The sequence below is a fragment of the Anguilla anguilla genome, chromosome 5 (assembly GCF_013347855.1).
Source record: "Anguilla anguilla isolate fAngAng1 chromosome 5, fAngAng1.pri, whole genome shotgun sequence".
In the NCBI taxonomy this organism is placed as follows: Eukaryota; Metazoa; Chordata; class Actinopteri; order Anguilliformes; family Anguillidae; genus Anguilla; species Anguilla anguilla.
The window spans coordinates 35,329,991-35,352,046 of NC_049205.1; the positions used below are offsets into that span (position 1 = coordinate 35,329,991).

The 22,056-nt window shown below is 39.5% G+C and overlaps 1 protein-coding gene across 1 annotated transcript in view; it reads right to left on the reverse strand.

Moving 5' to 3' along the window:
- Positions 1–22,056, reverse strand: part of LOC118227915 (corticosteroid 11-beta-dehydrogenase isozyme 2-like) — a 32,177-nt gene that overhangs the window by 9,467 nt on the left and 654 nt on the right. Inside the window, exons 2-3 of the mRNA XM_035418974.1 lie at positions 9,302–9,514; positions 3,111–3,296 (exon numbers count right to left, since the gene is read on the reverse strand). Coding sequence (XP_035274865.1) covers positions 3,111–3,296; positions 9,302–9,514 — 399 coding nt within the window. The remainder of the gene's footprint in view (positions 1–3,110; positions 3,297–9,301; positions 9,515–22,056) is intronic.

Below are 22,056 nucleotides of genomic sequence, written 5' to 3' on the forward strand. Positions count from 1 at the left end.
TTGTTAGCAAAGGCTTACAGTCTATCTGCACCAGAGGCAGCATAGGCTTCAGATAGAAAGCATGGCTGCCAGGTGGCTAGTTTCATTAAGATACTGTTTCAGCGTGTAGATGGGCCCCACAGTCTGGACAATAAACAATTGGCTCTAGTGTTGCCCAGGGATTAGAGTTACAATTGGTTTTACAGCTAGCCAAAATACAGCACCTGATTGCCCGCTAGTGCCCACTGAGGCCTGCTAGAAATCTGTGTGTTGAGCTGCGTGTGAAGTGTTTTTCCCTGATTCATGGCTGCGCAAACCTAACTTGCAAACTCTAGTGTGAGTGGCCGCTGACATCGCGTGCTTCTGGGATTTGTGGTCCACAACAACTATAAATCCCAGTTGAGAAATAGCTGCAACAATCCTAAATGTGACCTCATTGCTTCTTTTGGCTGTCCACACTGACACATCTGTTATCTGTGTTTCATAATCAGCCCTTTTCATAAATGCTGAGTGCTTGGGTTCTGCATTTCAGCAACATGGGCACTATAGCAATAAAAACGGTTTAATTATAATACAGTGAAGCCCCGACAATGCCTGTCAGTTAAAAAAAAACAAAAAAAACAATGATTAATCCACATGGTGAAATAAAGCAGCAGAGTGTACAATGCCCCTCTTGTTATTGACTTGTTGTTCCCCAAGTAGTAAAGGCAGTAAAGACAGTTGCAGGATATGACAGGCTGATGACAGAAAACCTGGGGCAGATCATCTTCCTCTAGGATGCAAAACCAACAAGTAGGATCAAGTACAGAACGTGAAACATTATAAGGACAAGGGTCAGCCGAGGGCTTGGCATATTTAATCAGGTTTTGTGCACACAGTGCATTCTAAATCCCCACCCACGCCAACACACACACACACACACACACACACACACAGTTCAATAATGGTTTGGCTACCAATCAATAATAACATAAACGCTTCATAAAACTTTGAACACAGGGAGTGTCTGGGCTCATCAAAGCACCATTGTGATACAATGGCACAATTTCAGGGCCATTTGGTCCAACTCTGGATTTGGTCAATACAACAGAACAGTAAAGTGATGGGAATGGGAAAATATGCACATTCAATGCTTCTTTTGGTGTTGCCAACGTCTAGTGTCTGACTTTTGCAATTGATGTCAATCTGTTCCAACAATTACCTGACACATACCAAAAATAACAGTTGTGCTCAACACTGAATGGACCCTGCTCACATACTCTGCCATATCTCATCAGAACAAAAGCCAACAATCAGATCAGAATATATTGTTACTAGCTGTGATCTCCCTAAACATTATGCTTGCAGCTATGTGAAATATAAAGGTATGGTTTCTAGTAAGGGCAACACACAAAAAAAGCTTATATTTTAGGTGAGGGGTGTCAAACTCCAGTCTTGGATGGCCACAGTGTCTGCTAGTTTTTGGTGTGTTTCAGCACAAGTGATTATTGGAAGTCATGTGTCAAACTGAAGCCTTGCAGGTCAGATAAGGCCCCACATGAATTTTGATCTGGCCTGCATGTCAATCCAGATAATCAATTAAATCTGGCCCCTGAGATAGGCTGGACATTTAGTCTCTGGCAATATAGAGTGCTGAAGTCCCGCCCACTGCAAAAAAGTGACTTGACAGAGGAAATGGTTTGAAACAATGGGATTTCCCATAGAGGAAAACATTAATTGTATCTTCTCATAAGCAAACAATTATACAATGTGTTCCTCCAAACAATGTGTTTCACATATCAGTTGATTGTAAAAAAAAAATAATAATCCTCTGATTTATGGTATTGTTAAAAAACAACAGACGTTTACGTCACTGATCTCTCCACAGCATTCTTGGCTTCGTTGTTGCCTAGCAAGAGCTCGATGACATAAATGCTCATTGTGTAGTTTTTAAACAATATAGTAAATCAGAGGATAAAAAATGTTTATATCATTTTTTGCAATCAACGGATATGTGAAACACATCATTTGGAAAAAGCGATTGTGTAACAGTTTGCTCCTGAGAATTTTTTTGTCATGTTTCAAACCACTTCTGAGGTCCAGGCACTTTTTGTGGTGGGCTGGACTTTAACACTCTGTTACACTTTGCAAAAGGGACAAAATGACCATGTTCACGTCACATGTAACGTTGACCAATTGGAGAAAAACTATGGGCCATTGAAAAAGTGCCATTTTGAGAAAGCAGTTTCCTATACAGTTCTGAGGCTATGTGAGAAAGATACATATAGATTCACACATGATGCGCAACACCATTGTAATAGCTACCGCAATCCCAACCGCCCTCCCACCCCCCCCCCCCCCACCCACCCCCCAACCACCACCTCAGTCTGCAATCGCATTCCACAGTACTTAATGTCTAGTCCTTGATTTGATAGAAAAATCTCTATATGGCCCTCACTATGACTGAGCTTGACCCCCCTGATTTAATTCACTGATTGGATAAAGAGTTCACACACCTAGTTCTCAAGGCCTTAATTGGCTGCTGATTGAAAGGAAACCACAAATACCTGTGACCATCCTGTACTGAAATTTGACACCTGTTTTAGGTAATCAAAATCTCATTAGTTGATTCTTCCCTTGCGAAAAAATCATAACATCACGTGAAAATGTGGAATTTCATGTGAGTTCATGTCACTTTTGTTTTCACATGTGTAAATTTCCATTTGCATGTGAAAAAAGCCAGTTGTGAGAATGTCCAGTTCACATGTGAAATTAACATTTTCACATGTGAATTAAAATATTCACGTGTGAAAAGAATGTCACATGTGAACTGGACATTTTCTCATGCTTTTTCACATGCAAATGAAAATGTAAACATGAGAAAACAAAACCTGTGACTTGAAATAGCTTAGGCAACCTTTTCCTGCTCTCATCTTATAAGTTGGATTATTTTTATAGTACATATGTATACTCTTCACAAGTTGGGTCTCCACGTGTGATTTTTGGACACATAGTTTTTTCATAAGGGTTAACATCCTAGCTTCTGCCAGACTCACTTCACCAACAGTACAAATATAATAAACATATTCTAAATTAATACAAAAAAAAACATACAATTAATGACATTCCTCATCATTTGTTTTTTTTTTTACCTGCAGGGCTGGAAATGGTCACAATCCTGCCTTTGGCTTTCCGTAACAGCGGGAGGAAGGTCTTGGTGACATTCACTGTCCCAAAGAAATTGACCTCCATGCAGCCTCTGTAGTTGGACATGAGTGATAACTCTGCATCGCCAAAGTTCACACATATCCCTGCATTGTTCACGAGCCCCCATAGACCTGATGAAAAAAAAAAATAGAGAAAAGCTATCAAGATTATACATTATGTTCAGAATGACTTTCCAATCAGAATCAATGATTGTTTTACATTTGATTGGCTGTGCATTACCACAACAGAGCTAGTGCCAACTGGAGGGGAAGTGTACATGTGTACATCTGGTAGCCTGTACATGTCAGTGAAAAGAGCAAGTACAGCAGTATTTAGAGTATACCTATCCAATGTATAACCACCCTGCGACTCCAATGCCAGTAGTAATCAGCTAATGACAGCCCAGACTGAAACTGATCCACTTGAGAGCTTGGATAAGAAACATCCTGTGGGAAGAAGCTACTCAGTTCCAGTTTCTTTTGTATCTCCATATTATACTGAATACTGAAATAGAGCATGCACATGTATTATACCAAAGCTGCAGGTACTGGGCAGAGTCCAATTCAATAGGAAAAAACATGGAGTCCACACACTGTAGCTACTATCCAGAGGAAGACCAGTTTGGGTCGAAATGTAGATGATCTGATTATTGTAATTAAATTGGACTGACTTTGTGTTTTTGCCTGACATTGAATGCTTAAAATTATAAGCCAGTTTTACCAATTTCAAGCAGGGTCTTTTCATTTTTTCCTTGGTGGCACCCCCATGCCCTAGCCAGAGGGTTAACTCTTTCATTTTTATCTATACAGAAGTACCAGCCTCTGTCTTTTTTCCTCAGTAAGTCATTCAGCACAGCGCTCTTCACAGTAGAGTTGTTGGTGAACATAATGGGGTGTGGGGGTCAAGGAGATTATTATACTGGTAAAAAGGGGAAGGGGAAAAAAAACGACACATCCTGTTTCTATGGTCCACACAAGTGAATCTGGGGTTTAAAGGCTTTGTTAAATAATCAAAAGGAGAAATCTGTGCTGTGTTAACATCTTCAGTCTTTTCAGCACCTCTACTTCCAACTGTGCCTAAAGCAATATTCTCTTTTATGGCAGAATGTGAAATAAATGACAAAATTTATGTTGGTATCCCAAACCCCCCCCAACCCATAATCCCTGGAGAGAGGCAGCTGCATTGCACTGCGGAGGAAAGGAAGGAGGCGAAAAGTATTACAACAGGCTTGTGTGGTGGCCAAGAGCAGAAAACCAGATCAAGAATGAAGAAAAGCTGAAGCCCTGCCATAGTAAGCAATGAGCTGTGACCAACAAACTGTTCTGTAGCACTATTTCAAGACCCAGTGATACACTATATAGCCAAAAGTATGCGGACACCCCTTCTAATGAGTAGGTTTGGCTACTTTAGCCACACCCATTGCTGACAGGTGCATGAAATCAAGCACACAGCCATGCAATCTCCATAGATAATCATTGGCAGTAGAATGGGTCATCCTGAAGAGCTTTGTGACTTTCAGCATGGCACTGTCATAGGATGCCACCTTCTCAACTAATCGGTTCTCCAAATTTCATCCCTGCTAGAGCTGACCCAGTCAACTGTAAGTGCTGTTATTGTAAAGTGAATCATGCTTCACTTTCTGGCTGTCTAACGGACAAATATTGACTCGGCAAATGCCAGGAGAATGCTACCTGCCCGAATGTGTTGTGCCAACTGGAAAGTTAGGTGGAGGAGGAATAATGATCTGGGGTTGTTTTTCATGGTTTGGGCCAGGCCTCTTAGTTCCAGTGAAGGAAAATGTTAATACTAACAGGATGCAATGATATTCTGGAGAATTTTGTGATTCCAACTTTGTGGCAGTTCGGGAGAGAACCGGTTTCAGGATGACAATCCCCCGGTGCACAAAGCGAGATCCATAAATGGTTTTCCAAGTTTGATGTGGAAGACCTTGACTGACCTGCTCAGAGCCTTGAGTGCAACCTCATCGAACAACTTTGGGATGAATTGGAACGGCAACAACATCAGTACCCAACCTCACTGATGCTCTTGCGGTTGAACGGAAGCAGCATGTTCCACAATCAAGTGGAACGCCTTCCCAGAAGAGTGGAGGATGTTATAACAGCATAGGAGGGACCAACTCCATATTAATGCCCATGAGCTTGGATTGCGATGTTCAACAACCTATGGATGTGATGTTTGGGTGTCCATATACCTTTGGCTATGTAATGTACCTATAAACTTGGAGCCAGTAAGGACAGGTGCACAAAATGAAGACGTGTGTGGCCCTCTGATAACCTGACACATAGCCATTCTTACCTCATGCATATAAATTGTGGTTTTGGCTTCAGGGTGTGCTAATGTACATTAAAGGCTGTTCTGGATACAAACTGAACCATAACATGCAATCAGTGACTGGCAGGTTTATTTTCAATTTGGCCAATCTGTATTCCGATTTTATGATGTAAGAAATGTGAGTTCATTCGCAAGCTGCATTGGATTGCTGCTGCTATACTGCATCTTTCTAGAAAATGTTAGCCATCTGGAAACAATACAAACTGTGTGAAGCAGGCATTAAAGGTCTACTTTTTCAACCAGGGTCTTATTTTCATAATATTTTTCACCAATCATATCAGTCCTAATAGTATTTTATGTAACTGTTTCATTGTCAAGTTTTGGCTTTTTTTTATTTATTTAAACCTGTTATTGGGAGGTGAAAATGAATATGAAATTTGAAATTTATTTGTTGAAATGAAAAATAATTCCTAACCCTAACTTGCAAAATTGACCGTAAGCTACACTATTCTGTGCGCACACAAATTTAGCTCTTCGTCTGTGTATTTCGGTTCAAATAAATATAGTCGCCATCAACGTGAAGAGGTTTGACAACATCCTCGCAATAGACTGATGAATTAGCTAGTGTAGCATGTTCAGGATTTTGATTTTCAACTTTATCTCATAAAGGTCATCTACGTTAAAGGTAAAACACGTTGACTCTACTTGCACCTTTTGAGGAGCTTAGAGAAATCGACTCTTCTGCAGCGAATGTGGCAGATGTCATTTCGTCGATCTCTTAAGATGTGAAGCCTTCAAAAAGCATTCTGCTGGAAGCAGTTGAAAACAGATTCAGCCACATAGAATCAGAGCTCCTGCACTGTCTGGCTATGGTAAATGGTAATGGTAAATGGTAAATGGACTGCATTTATATAGCACTTTTATCCAAAGCGCTTTACAATTGATGCCTCTCATTCGCCAGAGCAGTTAGGGGCTAGGTGTCTTGCTCAAGGACACTTCGACACGCCCAGGGCGGGGTTTGACCCGGCAACCCTCCGACTGCCAGACAATCGGTCTTACCTCCTGAGCTATGTCGCCCCACGGCTATGACAACAATATAACAATAATGCTCTTAATAGTAAATATTATATATCACAAAAATATATCTGAATGTATTGGTAACCAATACAAAAAATTATGTTTTATTTGTTACCTGTTTATCTAAAAATAAATTTAAAAATGTAAAAAAAAAAAAAAAGATAAAAAAAAACTTTAAAATTTGGCTATTGGAATTGGCTGATTTGATATTTAAAAATCGGCAACCAGAATCAGCCAAAAAAATAATGATTCCTGCATCCGTAGTCAGTGGCTTTTAAGCTCCTGCTTTCTGTCCAATTACGCACGCAGTTCTGAAACAAGATCTTCCTGTGTTTTGCCAAATATGACAAAATTTTGCTGAACTTGTTTTAGTAAAACATGCCTTTTCTTTGTCTTTGAAAAGCCAATAAATCCAGGAAATTAACTAATTTAATCAGGACTACAAAATTCCTCATAAAGCCAAAAAGAAAAAAAAGCTTTAGAAATAAGACTGGCATACTCCCAGTCACATCCTGTCCCTGATACTCCTTTGTGTGTGGTAACCTCTCTGGGCAGGAAGTATTTATGTCCCTGCTGTGAACCCTAGATCCCTTTGTCCCTCCTGGGACACTCACACTGCAAGCATGACGTCTGTTTGCTCACATTTCCCAGGTTCAAATATATACAGTAGTGAGCTCCATTATGGTTGGAACAAAGGCATTTTTTTTCTTGATATGGCACTGTACTAAACAATTCTAGAATTACATGTGGTTAAAATGCAGATAATCAGCTTTTATTAAAGGATTTAAAAAAAAATACATTTTGGTTTCACCGTGTAGACTATACATAGTCCTCCCATTTCAGTGCACCATAACGTTTGTAATGTGTTCAATTGCTTCCTTAATGCAGGTATAGGACAGCTTTCAGTCCCTAGTCTTGATTTTATGCTTTTGATTGCCTTTGGAGTCTGTTATTGGCATTTGTCCACATGAGGACCAGAGTTGTGCCAATGAAAGTTAAGGAAGCCATTATGAGGCTGAGAAATAAGAAGAAAAAAAAAAAGTCAGAGACATAGGCCAAACCTTAGGCTTAACAAAATGAACGGTTTGGAACATCTTTAAGAAAAAAAGAGGGCCCTGGTGAGCTCAGTAATCGTAAAAATGGCTAAAGAAGACCTCAACAGTTGATGATGAAAGCATTTTTGTGGCCAAGGGCGCAGTATTTATTAAGTTTGGAAATATTAGCATAGCGTTATGTGGATTAGGGTAAATGACACAGCTGACCAGCTGCAATAGCCCATCATGATGCTGGAACCCAAATGCACTTTTCATGCAGTGAGTGGTATGCCAAATTGCAACTGAAAATCCTGTTTTATAACATTGATAATGTTTTTAGAAATCTTATGCAAAATATGAATAAAAAATGAATAGTGATATAGTGTCTGCCTTGCAGCTAGCTACAGTAGATAGTAGCAGAATTTCATAATATAACATTTGACCAATAGTTAATGTGGGCTTTGTTTTCTTTGTTAAATATCTCCTCTTTGATAATGTTTTTGATAGCTGATAGACAACTCTGTAGAATCGGAACTGTTGTGCAATCTACCATTACCAATGGAACTGTGGTGGGTTTTAGTTTTGTACTTGATTCAAAGTTTTTTTTTTTTTTTTTTTTTTTACTGTTTTTTAAAATACCGCCATGCCTGTGTATATATATACAAAAATATATGGCACTTCAGGGTGTTTAATCCTGCTAGGCCATTTATTCTTGTATATGCATGGCATGTTGTGGTTCATATCATATATATGTGTATATTATGTTTTATAGTGTTAAACTTTGCCATCAAATGAAAGCAGGCATTACATTCCTCGTCTGTAAAAACATTGTTTCGCTTTTGCTTCTGAAGACAAAAAAGAAAATTAACTGAATCCAGACCACTTTGATCTAACTCCCATTTCAGTCGCAGTAACATGAACAGTCCTTTTTAATGGCGTAGGATGTGGCTGCAGAAGAACAACATAGCTCTCGTCGTTCTGCAGCCGTTTTGCAGACATTCTGGCATTAATGAGAGACTGCTGGACACATTAAATGCTTGAGATAAAATGCAGGAGGTGTAATATTGCCTTATCTGTAATTTCAGATCGATCGGGATTAAAACACACGTGCCTGGTGCAGACAGGGGTGTTCATGATGAAAAAGCAAATAACCAGTTCGTTGATTAACAGTCAAGCAGCTCACAGCCAACAGTGAAAGAATGAGCGAGTGAGTGATGAATCCCAGGATGGGTTTGCATCCACTCTACCCATGCTCTTTCCTCAAGCTTTCATATAGCATCTGACCACATGATGATCTGACCTTACATGACTCCCATAAAGCAATACAACTCCAGTGAAATACTTTCTTAGGCAACATGCTAATGGGTAAATGATTCACTTATTGTCCTTATAAGTCTTCTATCTCTGCTTCCTTTTGAAGGCACTGTGCCTCAAGATAAAAAGTAGACAATCCATTAAAGGGGTCGAATAAACATTTGATCCATCCCAGAGTACACTACAGTTTTATTAACAATTGCTGCATCAATGGAACTGGCCTACTAAACAGTCTGACAGGATTGCTTCATTATAGAGTGAGATCCACAGTGAGTCACTGTGGATTTAAGAACTTGTTGTCCACATGTACGCTTATTAATGAGGAGAAAATTAGACAGGAGTCTCCAGAGCCTTTTCTCAGTCGATGTTTTGGCAACCTAAACAAATGGCTTCTGTACTTCAGCAGAGTTTTCTCTCACCTCGTAGGCCCAGTTTAGCCTTGGTGGTGAGCAGGGCCTGCTGGACCTCCTGAGGTTTTGTCATGTCCATCTGTAAGAGTGTGAGCCTGGAGGAGCAGACCCGCCGCAGTTCCCCGGCTCCTGGCCCGCTCAGGTCCAGCACGCTGGCGAACACCTCGAAGCCCAGCGCGTCAAGCTGCTGCGCCGAGGCTTTCCCAAACCCAGAGTCACAGCCTGCAAGAGAGGCCATCGCTGTCAACCCCAGAGCCCCACAGCCAGCAACAAGACCATTGCTGTGAAGCCCTGAGTTACGGTCCACAAGAGAGACTATCACTGTGAAGCCCCAAGTCACAGCCTGCAAGACAGACCATCACTGTGCAGCCCCGAGTCACAGCCTGCAAGACAGACCATCACTGTGAAGCCCCGAGTCACAGCCTGCAAGACAGACCATCACTGTGCAGCCCCGAGTCACAGCCTGCAAGACAGACCATCACTGTGCAGCCCCGAGTCACAGCCTGCAAGACAGACCATCACTGTGCAGCTCCGAGTCACAGCCTGCAAGACAGACCATCACTGTGCAGCCCCGAGTCACAGCCTGAAAGAAAGACCATCAATGTGCAGCCCCGAGTCACAGCCTGCAAGACAGACCATCACTGTGCAGCCCCGAGTCACAGCCTGAAAGAAAGACCATCAATGTGAAGCCCCAAGTCACAGCCTGCAAGAGATTACCTTGCATTTGAAGATAGTTCAAGGTTTTAGTTGTAAACAGTAGTTTTAAAAATTAAGTTCAGCATACAGTATGTGCAGTAAATACAAATTTTATAACTGAAAATGAATTGCAGTGATTTATAATCTGACATGTATAATACATTTATAAAACAAGCTGTAAAACAATCTGTAATCTGTAACATACAGTGTACAATGAACGATAACTATTTACAGTTTGCATTCCTGGAATTTAAGCCAGGGACGCCCCATTACATACCAAGCTGCTTTCAATGAATGCTCTCCATTACCTTTCCAGCCCACTCAGACAGGCTAATGAAGGTACTTGACTCTCCAAAACTTGCGTACTATATCTGAGGTCTTGTTTTCTGTACTTTCTGTTTCTGTAAACATTGATCAAAAGAAATACTCAGATTGTATCATGTAACTCAATAACCACAACAGCAGCACAACATTATCAACTGTCAACCCCTGCGGAAAAATAAAAGCATACTTCAGAATTTATATTGTAAAATATGATTGTAATAAAATTCCCATTTCCTGAATCGAAGTGTGTGTTGTAATTGTAAGTTGTATCTGTGTAAGGGTCAATGTCTTTTACACACACAAAGTTGCTCTGCAATGGACATTTAAAACCAGATAAAATGCACTCAAGATTAAACAAAAGCGTAAGACTACAATTACTGTAATCTCAAATGTTGTCCTCAGTTATCAGCAAAGTAACTTCTCTTATCACACATCCTGTGATAAAAAAAAAAAAAAAACACCGACGGTAGAATGAGTTAATTTGTCATACACAATCTTGATACTAAAAGTTAAACTGACATAAGCACAGCAACAATAAATAAAGGGTTAAATCTAAATACACAGTATGTTTTACAGTACAGTGCTGAGGGATGTCTAAGCATTATGCACAACACATATGCCCCCTACCACACCCTTTTCTTCGTTCAACCTTTTGCCTGGATCCTGTGAGCAATGTATATGTTTAGAATGCGACATTGTTATCATGACTACACTTTAACAAAAGCATTTCCGCCAAACTTAATTTAAGGGACAAGGTATTTTGAGGACACTCACACTCTAGCCTCTAGGCTCTCCTCTCTGTGGAATTCTGTAACAGTGCATTCTGTTCTCTGCAGGATTCTTAAACTTGCCAGGAACTCTGAGGCAGTTTTCCAAGGGGATATAACAAGTAAGAGGGGAGACACATGCAAACACAAATCAGACACCCATATAAACCGAAATAAAAGTCTGCTAAATGCCAAGCGTGTTTGCGCTGTGAATCAAGTGTCTTTATTTTCCCTACACACCATGCAGGTGTTCCCTACACACCAGTGTTTCTGTATGCAGATCGGTGGACATCTTCCAAGTTTAAAAAGCAAAATTTCACAGTGCAGAGGGATGCAAACTTACAGATGGGATATATATAGGTTTCAATCCCCAAGATACATGTTTATAATTCTGTGTAAGCGGCACTCAGAGGCCGGTGGGAGGTGTGAAAGATTAAGGGATTCAGGGAATGGGTGAGCAGACAGGGGTGTGAGCAGTAACTCAATCTCTTATGTTGTTTTTATTCCTGCAATACTCAAGCAGCGTTTTGGTGCTGTACTAACTGAAATATATAACAGTTCACCACACAAACTCAGCAAACGCCTCCTGCTTACTAGATTACTTTATTACAGCTTAAAATGCCACATGACTGTTCCTTGCCTATTTACCTTTTCAAGTAGAAAAACACATAATCTTTAAATCATGCATTCAGGCCCTACAGATTGTGTTTTCCTTGGCCAATGTCCCAGGTGGAAACTCACAATGAACTAGTTATGAGTTTCTAAGCCCAATGCCAAATGGTAACTATGTCCTTCGAGGCTTTGATCCAGTGCAGGCCTGATAAATTCATTTCTGTTCCATCTTGCTTGTCAATCATTGTCACATTGACAGAAGCATTAAAATGTCCTCGTTTACACCCTCCTCCCCACCCCCACCCATTCTCAGTCCCTGACCCCTACCCTGTCTCCTGCTCACTGTGTGTTGGGGAGATTGGGTTTCTGAACTTGGATGGTGATGGAGATTTGGGTCTGCGTTACCACACAGCTGGTCTGAAGCCGCTTTACTGAGCGTACGAGCAGGGAGGGCCCAATGCAGCTGTTTCTGTAGGGTGCCAGAGGAGAAAACCACATGCTCCCCCATCCCGAATCCACTGCATGCCTTTGAGGGAGCAAAGGGCTTTCATGGGTCACAAAAATGAGAGGAGGCTCATAGACTGATACCAGCGTTACGCTGGGGAGGGCAAGTGCTGTTAAGCACTCCAGCATGTACCTAGCTTCCTGGAACTATTAAACTGTTACTGCAATAGGTCATGAGAAACCGGTGTTCTTAGGGACCACCTTAGTTTGACTTTGACCGCTTTTATGTAACAACTATTCAAAGCATCTGCATGGGAAAACATTAGATGACCTGAGGTTACCTGAGTTGAGTTGCACCACAAGGCAGACGCAATTGTACAGCAACAAATGTACTGTAGTTGTGCATATCTTTGGTAGTGACAGTGTAACAGGTGAAGACAAAAATTTGAAAATCAGCAGCCAGTTGGATTGTCCAGATAGCCATGCAAACATAGCATTTAAAATAATCATAAGGCCATGACATTAGTATGCCTTAGTTTCTTTAAAAATCGTTTTCTAATTTTAAGAAACATAATTTAAATTGTTTGCTATTCTCTGCAGTCACCTAAACTAGCAAGCACATGCTAGTTTAAATGGTCAGTGAAAAGAACCTGAAAGCTAGGGTTGCCAGATTTAGAATTTGTCAAAACCAATGCTGGACTGGGTGGCTGTTCTATCAAACCAGAGTGCCGCTGACATGCTAAATTCATTAAAAACTGCCAGTGAGTTTCATTACATTGTCTGGTTGGGACAACAAATCGGACCTGTATAAATAATTTCAAAACCAGACATTCCAAAAAACCAACTGGAATGTTTCACTAATTAGCTATGCATTAAAATCTGGCATGGTGCATTGACGCAATTCCCAGTATTTCGACTTCTGAGAATTGTCTCTTTAAAGTAGATTAAATGCAAAAACATAAATCAGGAGCAAAATTAAGCTTTGTGAGGGCTGCATTTACTCTGAGACAACAAAAGTATAGTGGGAGAAAAAAAATGTTTACTCACTGAGGCATTGAGTTTTACACTTGAGAGAATATCGGCTTTGCTAATCTGACACCAAAGATCTGGCAATAGTACAAGGCAATGTCATTTTCAGTCCCCATACTAAACATTCACAAAGCTGTTTGTCATACTAAACATTCACTGTTTGGAAGGTCTTCGATTCAATTCGATTCAATTTTATTTGTATAGTGCTTTTTGCAGAGAACTGGTACAAAGATGCTTTACAGAATAGCAAGGCAAAAAAACAGCAAAAAGAACAAACAGAGCAAACACCAGGTCTTAAGGACAACATGACTTTCATCTTACAAGCCTTATAGGTGAAATTTTAAGATACAAGCTTAATATTTACAATTTTATAGAGTATAACTTTCAGAAGTGGAACAACTTTTGCTCTTTTCTCAGTTTGGCAGTCATTGAACACCATGCTTGAATAAACCTGAGTCTGCACCAAAACACTGCAATTCCATTGATTGTAACTTCACATTAAGCTGAAAAGAATGTTTTGCACTTCTGCTTTTATCATACATCAGTGAATGGCTAATATCTGGTATAAGATTGTGGTGCAAAACACTGCTCTGTCTGTCCTAAAGGAGGTTAGTTACGTCAACAGCAGGGTTATGACCAGTCTCTGTCTATGTGCATGCTCTCAAATAACTTTTTTGTTAAAAGAAAATGCCTGTTGCTTTGAAATATTTAGCAGTGGATTCCATTTGGGAACGCTGTGCTTAGTCTGGGGAACACGCTTATCTGATCACATTTTGTCAACAAGTAAATGCCAGTCTCCTCGGGTAGCCTTGGCAAGGAAACAGAACAGAAGACTGTTTAATATCTCCTGACAAGATTTAGTGCAAGCACGTATTTCCTAACTGAAGTATTAACAAATTCAAAGATAATCTGTTTGTATTCAATCTTGACTGTAATGTACCTTAATGAAGAGTAGCTATGTGCCAACTGCACCATGGGAACAATAAAATCTATTGGAGAAGGCAATCAGTTTAATCTATTTTAATCAGTCATAACCAACAGACAAATAATGTTTCGTTATTAATAACTCAGATATAAAAAATGGAAAATACACAGTTTTGATTATTAGTCTAACATTAATAAGTATCTTTACATTTGTTATTAATAAGAATGACAGGGAGCCAGATTCATAAAATTCCCCATAAGGTTGTAATTTTACAAGACAGTGTGGTTGCGTAATATATCCTCTGCTCAATCTGGCAACATATAACCCTTCCAAACATCTGTTATCCATGGGACATCAACAATGTATCTGCTAAGAGAGAATACATATAGTAATTGAACTGGTTTTTAATGTTACAGAGGAATATAAAAAATAAAAAAATAAATTAAGAAAACTATTTTATGCCATATTTTCTGCCCTGATTCCGAAGGTGCAGTCATTGCAATCATAGTTGCTAAAATATCTTCCCCCACTTCAGGAGAGGGAAATTAGTATGCATGTCCTCAGAAATCAGGTCTATGGATGGTGAAATCCACCAGGTAGCCTAAATGTTTGCTTTACTTAACACCACAGGAATGAGTATGTGTCTGGTGCAGGCAGATAAATTGATCCCGATTGACCAGAAAAGTCACATTATTGAGAAATGAATGAATCCTGGATTGACACCTATATATACCATTTTGGGATGGCAGAATGCAATCCCTCAAAGTTACGCCTTATGTCTTATATAGCACAGAGAGTTTGGCACTTTTCAGGGTTTCCTACAAAAATAACCACAATACCACAGGCTCTCAGCCCTTAAGGACATCAACTTCAACTCAACTGTACCTTCTGACCTCATGTAAACAGACAAAATTTGCAAACAACTTCACACGTCCACACAATAAAGCCCCAAACTTGGGTGATTTTGTGTTTTTTCTTTCTCATTTTTCCTGCTGATTACATAACCACAATTGCTACAGCACCACAATCAATAATTCTCCCTAGTAGACATTTAACTACATCAGCCAATAACAACATCGAATACACATGCAAAATGGCATTGTAAGGAAGTGCACACGTTTATAAAAAAACGTTGCTGTCACCATCTTTGGTTTGTGTGGAAGCTAAATTGCTTGCTAACTAGTAAAAAAATGAAACTATTGCTTTTACAGCTGTATAATCCTTGTGGGAAATCTTTGTAGGAAATTTATATTTATGAAAATCATTCTCTATTATTTCACATGCAAACCCTACATAGTATCATTTCATGACCAGGGATGGGTATTGCTCACATTTTGACGATACCCCAGTTAAAACATCAAATCTGAACTGGTAATATAGCTACCTTCTTTAAAATAACAAGCAAACGAAAACATTAAAGAATGTATTTTTTATTGTAAATGCATGTCCCATTGTTTGAAGGATAAAATACAGCCACACTTTATACAGTTTTGCTTTTGCCATTTTGACTGAGTTTAACATTAGCTAGCTTACTAACGAGTCAACCGAGAAAGTCATAACTTTAGTAGCCTACAGATGGCAAACATTAGGCATTGAAATCTGCATTGTAATTCAGTTCGGTAGGTAACATTACTAGTCATATGGGAACTGGTGTCTGCTATCGGGTTTTGGTACCAAATCCTATTAGTGACTGAGACAGCTACATGACTACAAGGTAGGCCAAAAACCCTCGGACTACTTTGCCCATCTAGGGACTTGTTCTGTGGGGCTGCAGCAACAATGTTATACAAGCAGTGATCTAAATCATCAAAAGCACACAGGCAGGATAAATGAGGGTCAATTTAACCATTCGTAGCCATTCAAGTAAGTGTACAACTTTATTTCCTTACGTAACATTGATATTAAAATTATATCCCAATGTTCAATATATTTGTTTAGGAAAAGTCACGAAGGGGAAGCCATAGACTATAAATTTCATGACGGCAGGTTTACTGGTTTACTTAAAGTGAGAAGGGTCAGATTGTCTGTTAATGTGTTTTGGCTGTTGTGGTAACTACTTTTTAAATAGACTACTGCAGGTAACCTGAAAACGCCATGTTTCTAAATTAATGTTAACTATCCCTATAGATCCTCTACTGACATACAAACACTTAGAACAGTAGGTCTGTTGTGTATACAATACTCCATTAAAACACTTACATTTAAACATACTGTATGACAAACACTGCCATTTATTTGTCATTCATGGCTGTAGGGATTACTGAATCCATGCCTATATGTTTATTTGAGCTAAAATGTATGTGTGATTACATGTATTTATGTGTACGCATGTCACTCTCATAGCCTGTATTTACATGCATTACTACAATTAGTTACTCATAAAAAACACAGTAGGGGCCTACAAAATAAATTATATCTGAAGAAAAACATATTTCCAGCATACAAACATAAATGCAGATAAAATATTTAGGCAAATGAAATACTAAATCTCAGAAACCTATCCAGACATATCCTTCCCTCATTAATATACTGTTTGCTTGTGGGTCAGACAAAGTTTAGCCAAATAAGTACAATAGTAAAAGTTCATCTACAGTGTAAAATAGTAAAAAATCTTTTTTTGTGAACATGATTTTCAAACAATTTGCTAACCCTCTATCACTACAATAAACAGTCTGTTTTCTTTTGATAAGGAGCACACTTCTGTAAACTGCCTTACATTAGTCTCCTCTTGAATGGTGCAGACACAGAGACACAGTCAACAACACAAAGTTGCAAATTCAGCCAGTTTAATGACTATACCCTTCATCCTCAAAAGAATTCAGTCTGTGTAAGAGGTTTAAGACTCCCCCCCCCCCCCCATAAAAAAAATTTCCACTTATAGAGTCATTTAACACAGCTTTAGATGAAGCCATTTAACAAAATCTCTCCATTAAAAGTCACTCAGAATGTATTACAACTATTTGAGTCCCCTTGCTCTCATTCTCAAGGGACAACACTTAAGCTTCCAGTACTATTCAGCTGACATCTTTAAAGTGTCCAGCTTTATTGAAGACTCAAAATGAGTGTTTTGTCATTCCAGGCAAAGATGAGACAATTAAAATAAGCAAAAACGAAGCTGTTGGCTGAAAACCCTTTTTCTTCTGTGTTGGATGCCGTGTGCCTAGGGACAGAAGCTTATTACTGTTTGTAATCTCTGTTTGTACTAAGGTGGGGGGGGGGGGGGGGGGGAGGTTGGAGGCCCAGTGGGATAATTTAAATCTTAAATCAAATGAATTTCTAAAAGGGGATTCTGGTTTCCATGCCACTAGACAGCCTCCAGGAGTTCAGCCCCAGGTTAGGCCCAAAGCTGAGAGCACCTTTCTCAATCTGATTTTGTTATTAATATGGTGGATGCATGTATAGTTAAAAGCATAGAATTCACAATGGACAGCTTTGCTGGAGCTCTTTCAGCATGTTGGCAATAATGGGAAAGTTAAGCCCATATAGGTTAATAAGACTGTGTGTACTTTTTACAGTAACTTTAAGCTAAACAAATGTTAAAATAAATAAATAAATTGATCTGATTTGTTTGGAGGAAAGACACTAGAATAATAGTTTTGAAGCAGCTCTTCACCAGGTTACAGTGGTAACAGAAGCCATGGATGACTTTGAAAAATCCTATGACAAGAGTACTCTACACAGTGGGTAGTTGGGCTGCTTGATGGGTTGATGCAAAGTCCCCATATGTTTATTGTAAGGTCATCACGAAAGCAAGACTAAATGATGCACCAAGACTTTTGCATTACCCTCAGAAGTGCAAAAGGAGAAATGTATTCACATGGCTTCATCAGTCTCCGGACCGGTCTCAGTCATTACAACGAACCACCTCTGAGCCACAGCTAGTGTCTTTTGAGAGACAACGAATTCACAACATCAAACAATGTCTTCATTGGAGCAATGACAACCATGCGAAGAACTGGCCAAGATATGGCTAAATCTCATGAAGCAATTTGCAAAAATGACCTGCAAACCATCAGGTCTTCCAAAGCAGTGGACCTGACCACACCAGAGGGGTTAATGAATAAAGTGTGTTTTCATATACATCCTCTTTGGATACAAGAAGAAACTGTCATCTATGAGTCATTTCAGGTCACTGTGGACGAAAATGCCCAGCAATATGTCGCCTTGACATTTAACGAGGCCACCAAAAATCACCAAAACCCACAGGAGTGCAGGAAAGACAGCAGATGGGGATTCATGTATGCGATGCCAGGGGATTCATGCTGTCCAGTCACTTCTCAGAAGAAGTACTTGTCACTTCTGCCTTCAAATTTCCCTGCATTCCACCTGTACTCAGATACACCAAACAGCATCAGGGTCACCAACTGTAAGAAACCAGAACTTATCGCGTCGAGGTCACCAACTGTAAGAAACCCCTTCACAAACCAAAGAGCAAAAGATCTGAGTGGCGAAGGAACTCTCGTAGTCTTATCCAGTGCTACTGAAATGGGATGTTATCTCATTTATCTGATTCCAAAATAGTATTTTAACCTTTCCTCTGTTCTAACAGTTATGGATAGATGAAGGAGTCTGCTGTCCACCAGTAGTGTGGCTCCAGCCGAATTGCTATATAACTTACACACTGACGTGTCTCTGGCTTGTGTAGCCTGCATAAATACAATTGCGTATCCTACTACAACACTAGTGTATAGGCAAATGACTATGGGATGCAGACATCCTGAGTTTTCTGTGTATGTTAAGACCTTAAAACTGCCAGGTGTGCAGTGGTAAGAGTCAAAGAGGAATGCCAGGTTAAAATGAATTCAATGTATTGTATAGAATGTTAATAATGACAATATACAATGGCGTAAAAGTGTGTGTGGAGTTGAATGGCTATACGCATATGCATAGGAGTCCGTGTTGACTAGTCTCCCCGAACCATTGCATGTATCCCCTTATATACCCAAAAGATAAAAGCAAAACAGCAAGTTATTAAATCAAGACACATTCATGAAAAAAAACAGTACAGATCAATGATCTGTAAGCATATCACACCAGATTAACCTTTGTATCTGGCTGGGCGCTGACCCATTGATACCAAGATCTTTAGTCAGCACCCCACCACCAAGACATCAACTTGTTCCCCATGACATCAGCTTTCCAACAATACAAAGTATGATTACATTGTATTATGGAGAACTTAAGGTTCACATAATGCTGATCCAGTAGGATGTTTTGCAACCAAGCACTGTATCTTTATCACACCTACTGACTCCCTGTCAGTACAGTAAACAGTCTGTTTTCCTTTGGAGGTCTGATAAGAGGCATACTTCTATGAGAGGCCGTTTAGGCCATAAATCATACTGCATCTCACACACACACACACACCATTATACTCTCCACAACACACCATCAAACTCTCTCACATGCACCATTATATTATTGCACTCACACCATCATACAGAATAGTAGTTTGTGTGAGAGAATAGTAGTATGTGCAAGACAGAATGGTAGTATGTGTGAAAGAGTATGACTGTCTGTGTGATAAAGTATAGTAGTATGCATACAAAAGAAGAGTAGTATGCGTGAGAGAGATTGAAAAATGGAAGGTAGTTTGATTGAAATGGAAAGGCAGTTTTGGAATCAGTTCCTGATTGGCTTACAGACTTTTCACTGACAAGGCCTGCCCCCTCTCAGTGGCCCCTCAAGCGTTCAAATTGACAGGGAGCATCTAAGTCAAGCTAGTTTAATAACACTGCTAGTTTAGATAACACTTCACAATTCAACTAGCTTTGTTAATACGATAGCAAGGTCTATAGCGTTGGAGAAGTGCCAAAAATCAGACTGCTGAGCGGCTGGTGGTGGCTATATCCTAACCAAAGATGGCATCCAATCTAGCTACTGATGGTAAATGAAAGGTGGTCAAAAGCAGCTTGTCAAATAGAAATTTTTACATGTCTGTTTACGCCATTTAAACTAAAACCCTAGCTTCTAAATTATTAAGAATTATTTGGACATTAAACTCTCATGAACTTGAACACAACTGAGAAATACAACAGGGATGATAGCATCCCGAATTAGCAGCAAAATGATCTTTGTTCGAATACCATATTTCTTAATTTACTATCAGGGCCAAGGCATAAGCGAACTAAGCGGCTGCTTAGGGCCCCCATGGTCACCAGGGGGCCCCCATCCGGTATTCTTGCCTTATTGCAAAACTAGCGGTAGTAATTTAAAATGGAAGGACTACGGAATATTTCAGAACAATGTAACGTGAGATGGACTTAACAATGCAACCCCACCTCCCCTGGTCGACAGATTCAAACGGCACCACCACCTGCCCCCCCACCCCCGGTCGACAGGATTGGTTAGGGCCCCCGAAATCCTCAGGCCTGTTCTGTTTACTATTATTTTTTTGCTTTTTGGAGAGGGGCACTGCCTATTATTCAACATTGCTGTGAATGTACCAGTATTAGCCATTTTGTTATTGGATAAGGTTTGAAATTTCTGTTTGATGTATCCCATTTCTACTGCTATAAATTTTGGATAAACGCTGCGATTGTTGCTGTTTCAACAGTTCACTGGAATCAGCGTGGCTATAACATAATGGAAGTGAATTGTAATACTAATATGATTGCATTTACGAAAATAAACTCAAAAACGAGTGGGCTTTTGGTTCTCCCTGAGAATATGTTTCATGGCTTTTAGAGAAGCAGTTGCATTGAAAAACCTATAAAATCACAGGTTTGAAGGCTCAAAGTACCTTTAGCATGCCACTATATGTTCCCATTTTACTTGCTGTGAAACAGTACTAAAAGCATCTCAGTGTGAAACAGTACGAAAAGCATCTCAGTTATAATATTCCCGATTCATTTCTGTAAGTTTCTCTATGTTATTGTTTTACTTGTTTTTTCTGATAAAGAATACAATGATTGACAACTAAATGAGTAAAGTTCAACTTCATGTCAAATTTATATGAGATGGAAAACTGGTTGAAAACCGATTCATGTTTGATTTATCCAATTACTACTGCTATAAATTTGGGGAAAACGCTGTTATTGCTGCGGTTTCGACAGGTCACTGGAAACAGCATGGTTTTCCTACAGCATAGTGGTAGTGAATTATAATGCTACTACGATCACATTTACCACACACTTCTTTGTGAGTCGTTACTGGTGTTTATTTTTTCTGTATTTTGTTGGTTCATCCCTTCTTCGCCCAGCTCTGACTGCAGCTCATAACATATTTAGTTAAGCAAATTGGGGGAAGGGATGGTGGGAGGACAGAGACGTGATACACATTAACTATTTGTAGGAAGCTGCATTACTATCTTCTACCGTCTAGCTAGCAGCAAGGCACACTCTATATCACTTAATATTTTAAATGAATATTTAGCATGACATTTCAAAAAGTTATAATGTTTATAAAACAGGATTTTCAACTGTAAATTGGAATGCTGTTGCATAAAAAGTTCACTTAGCTACTGGTATCGTGAAATGCTATAGCAGCCAGCCGGCTGTGTCATTCACTTTAATCCACCATGTTAATATTTCCAAACATCCTTTACCCTGCCTATACACAAATATAATGTACAGCTGTCAACCAATCAGAATTGAGTCTTTAACCAAGCCAAGGTATATGTATCTATTTAATTTCAGGGTAGGCTATTTACATACAAATCTATATATGTATGTATAGCAGCCCATCATTCTGCACATTGTATGTTATGCAACTGCTATACAAGCTTATGCAAAATAGTGCTTATACTGAGCAATTAAACTGCTTAAACCCTACAATGAACAACAGTGTGCATCTATGACAGCATGTGAAGATATGCAGCAGCATTACACTTTATTTACTGAAGTTGATGCATTATATTTTAAGCGTATAACCACTGTAAGCCATTGCACTACACATATTAACACTGGCTTGCATAGTATAGCTGCATCAATCACAATGAAAAGATGACTGCAGATGACAAGTCTGCA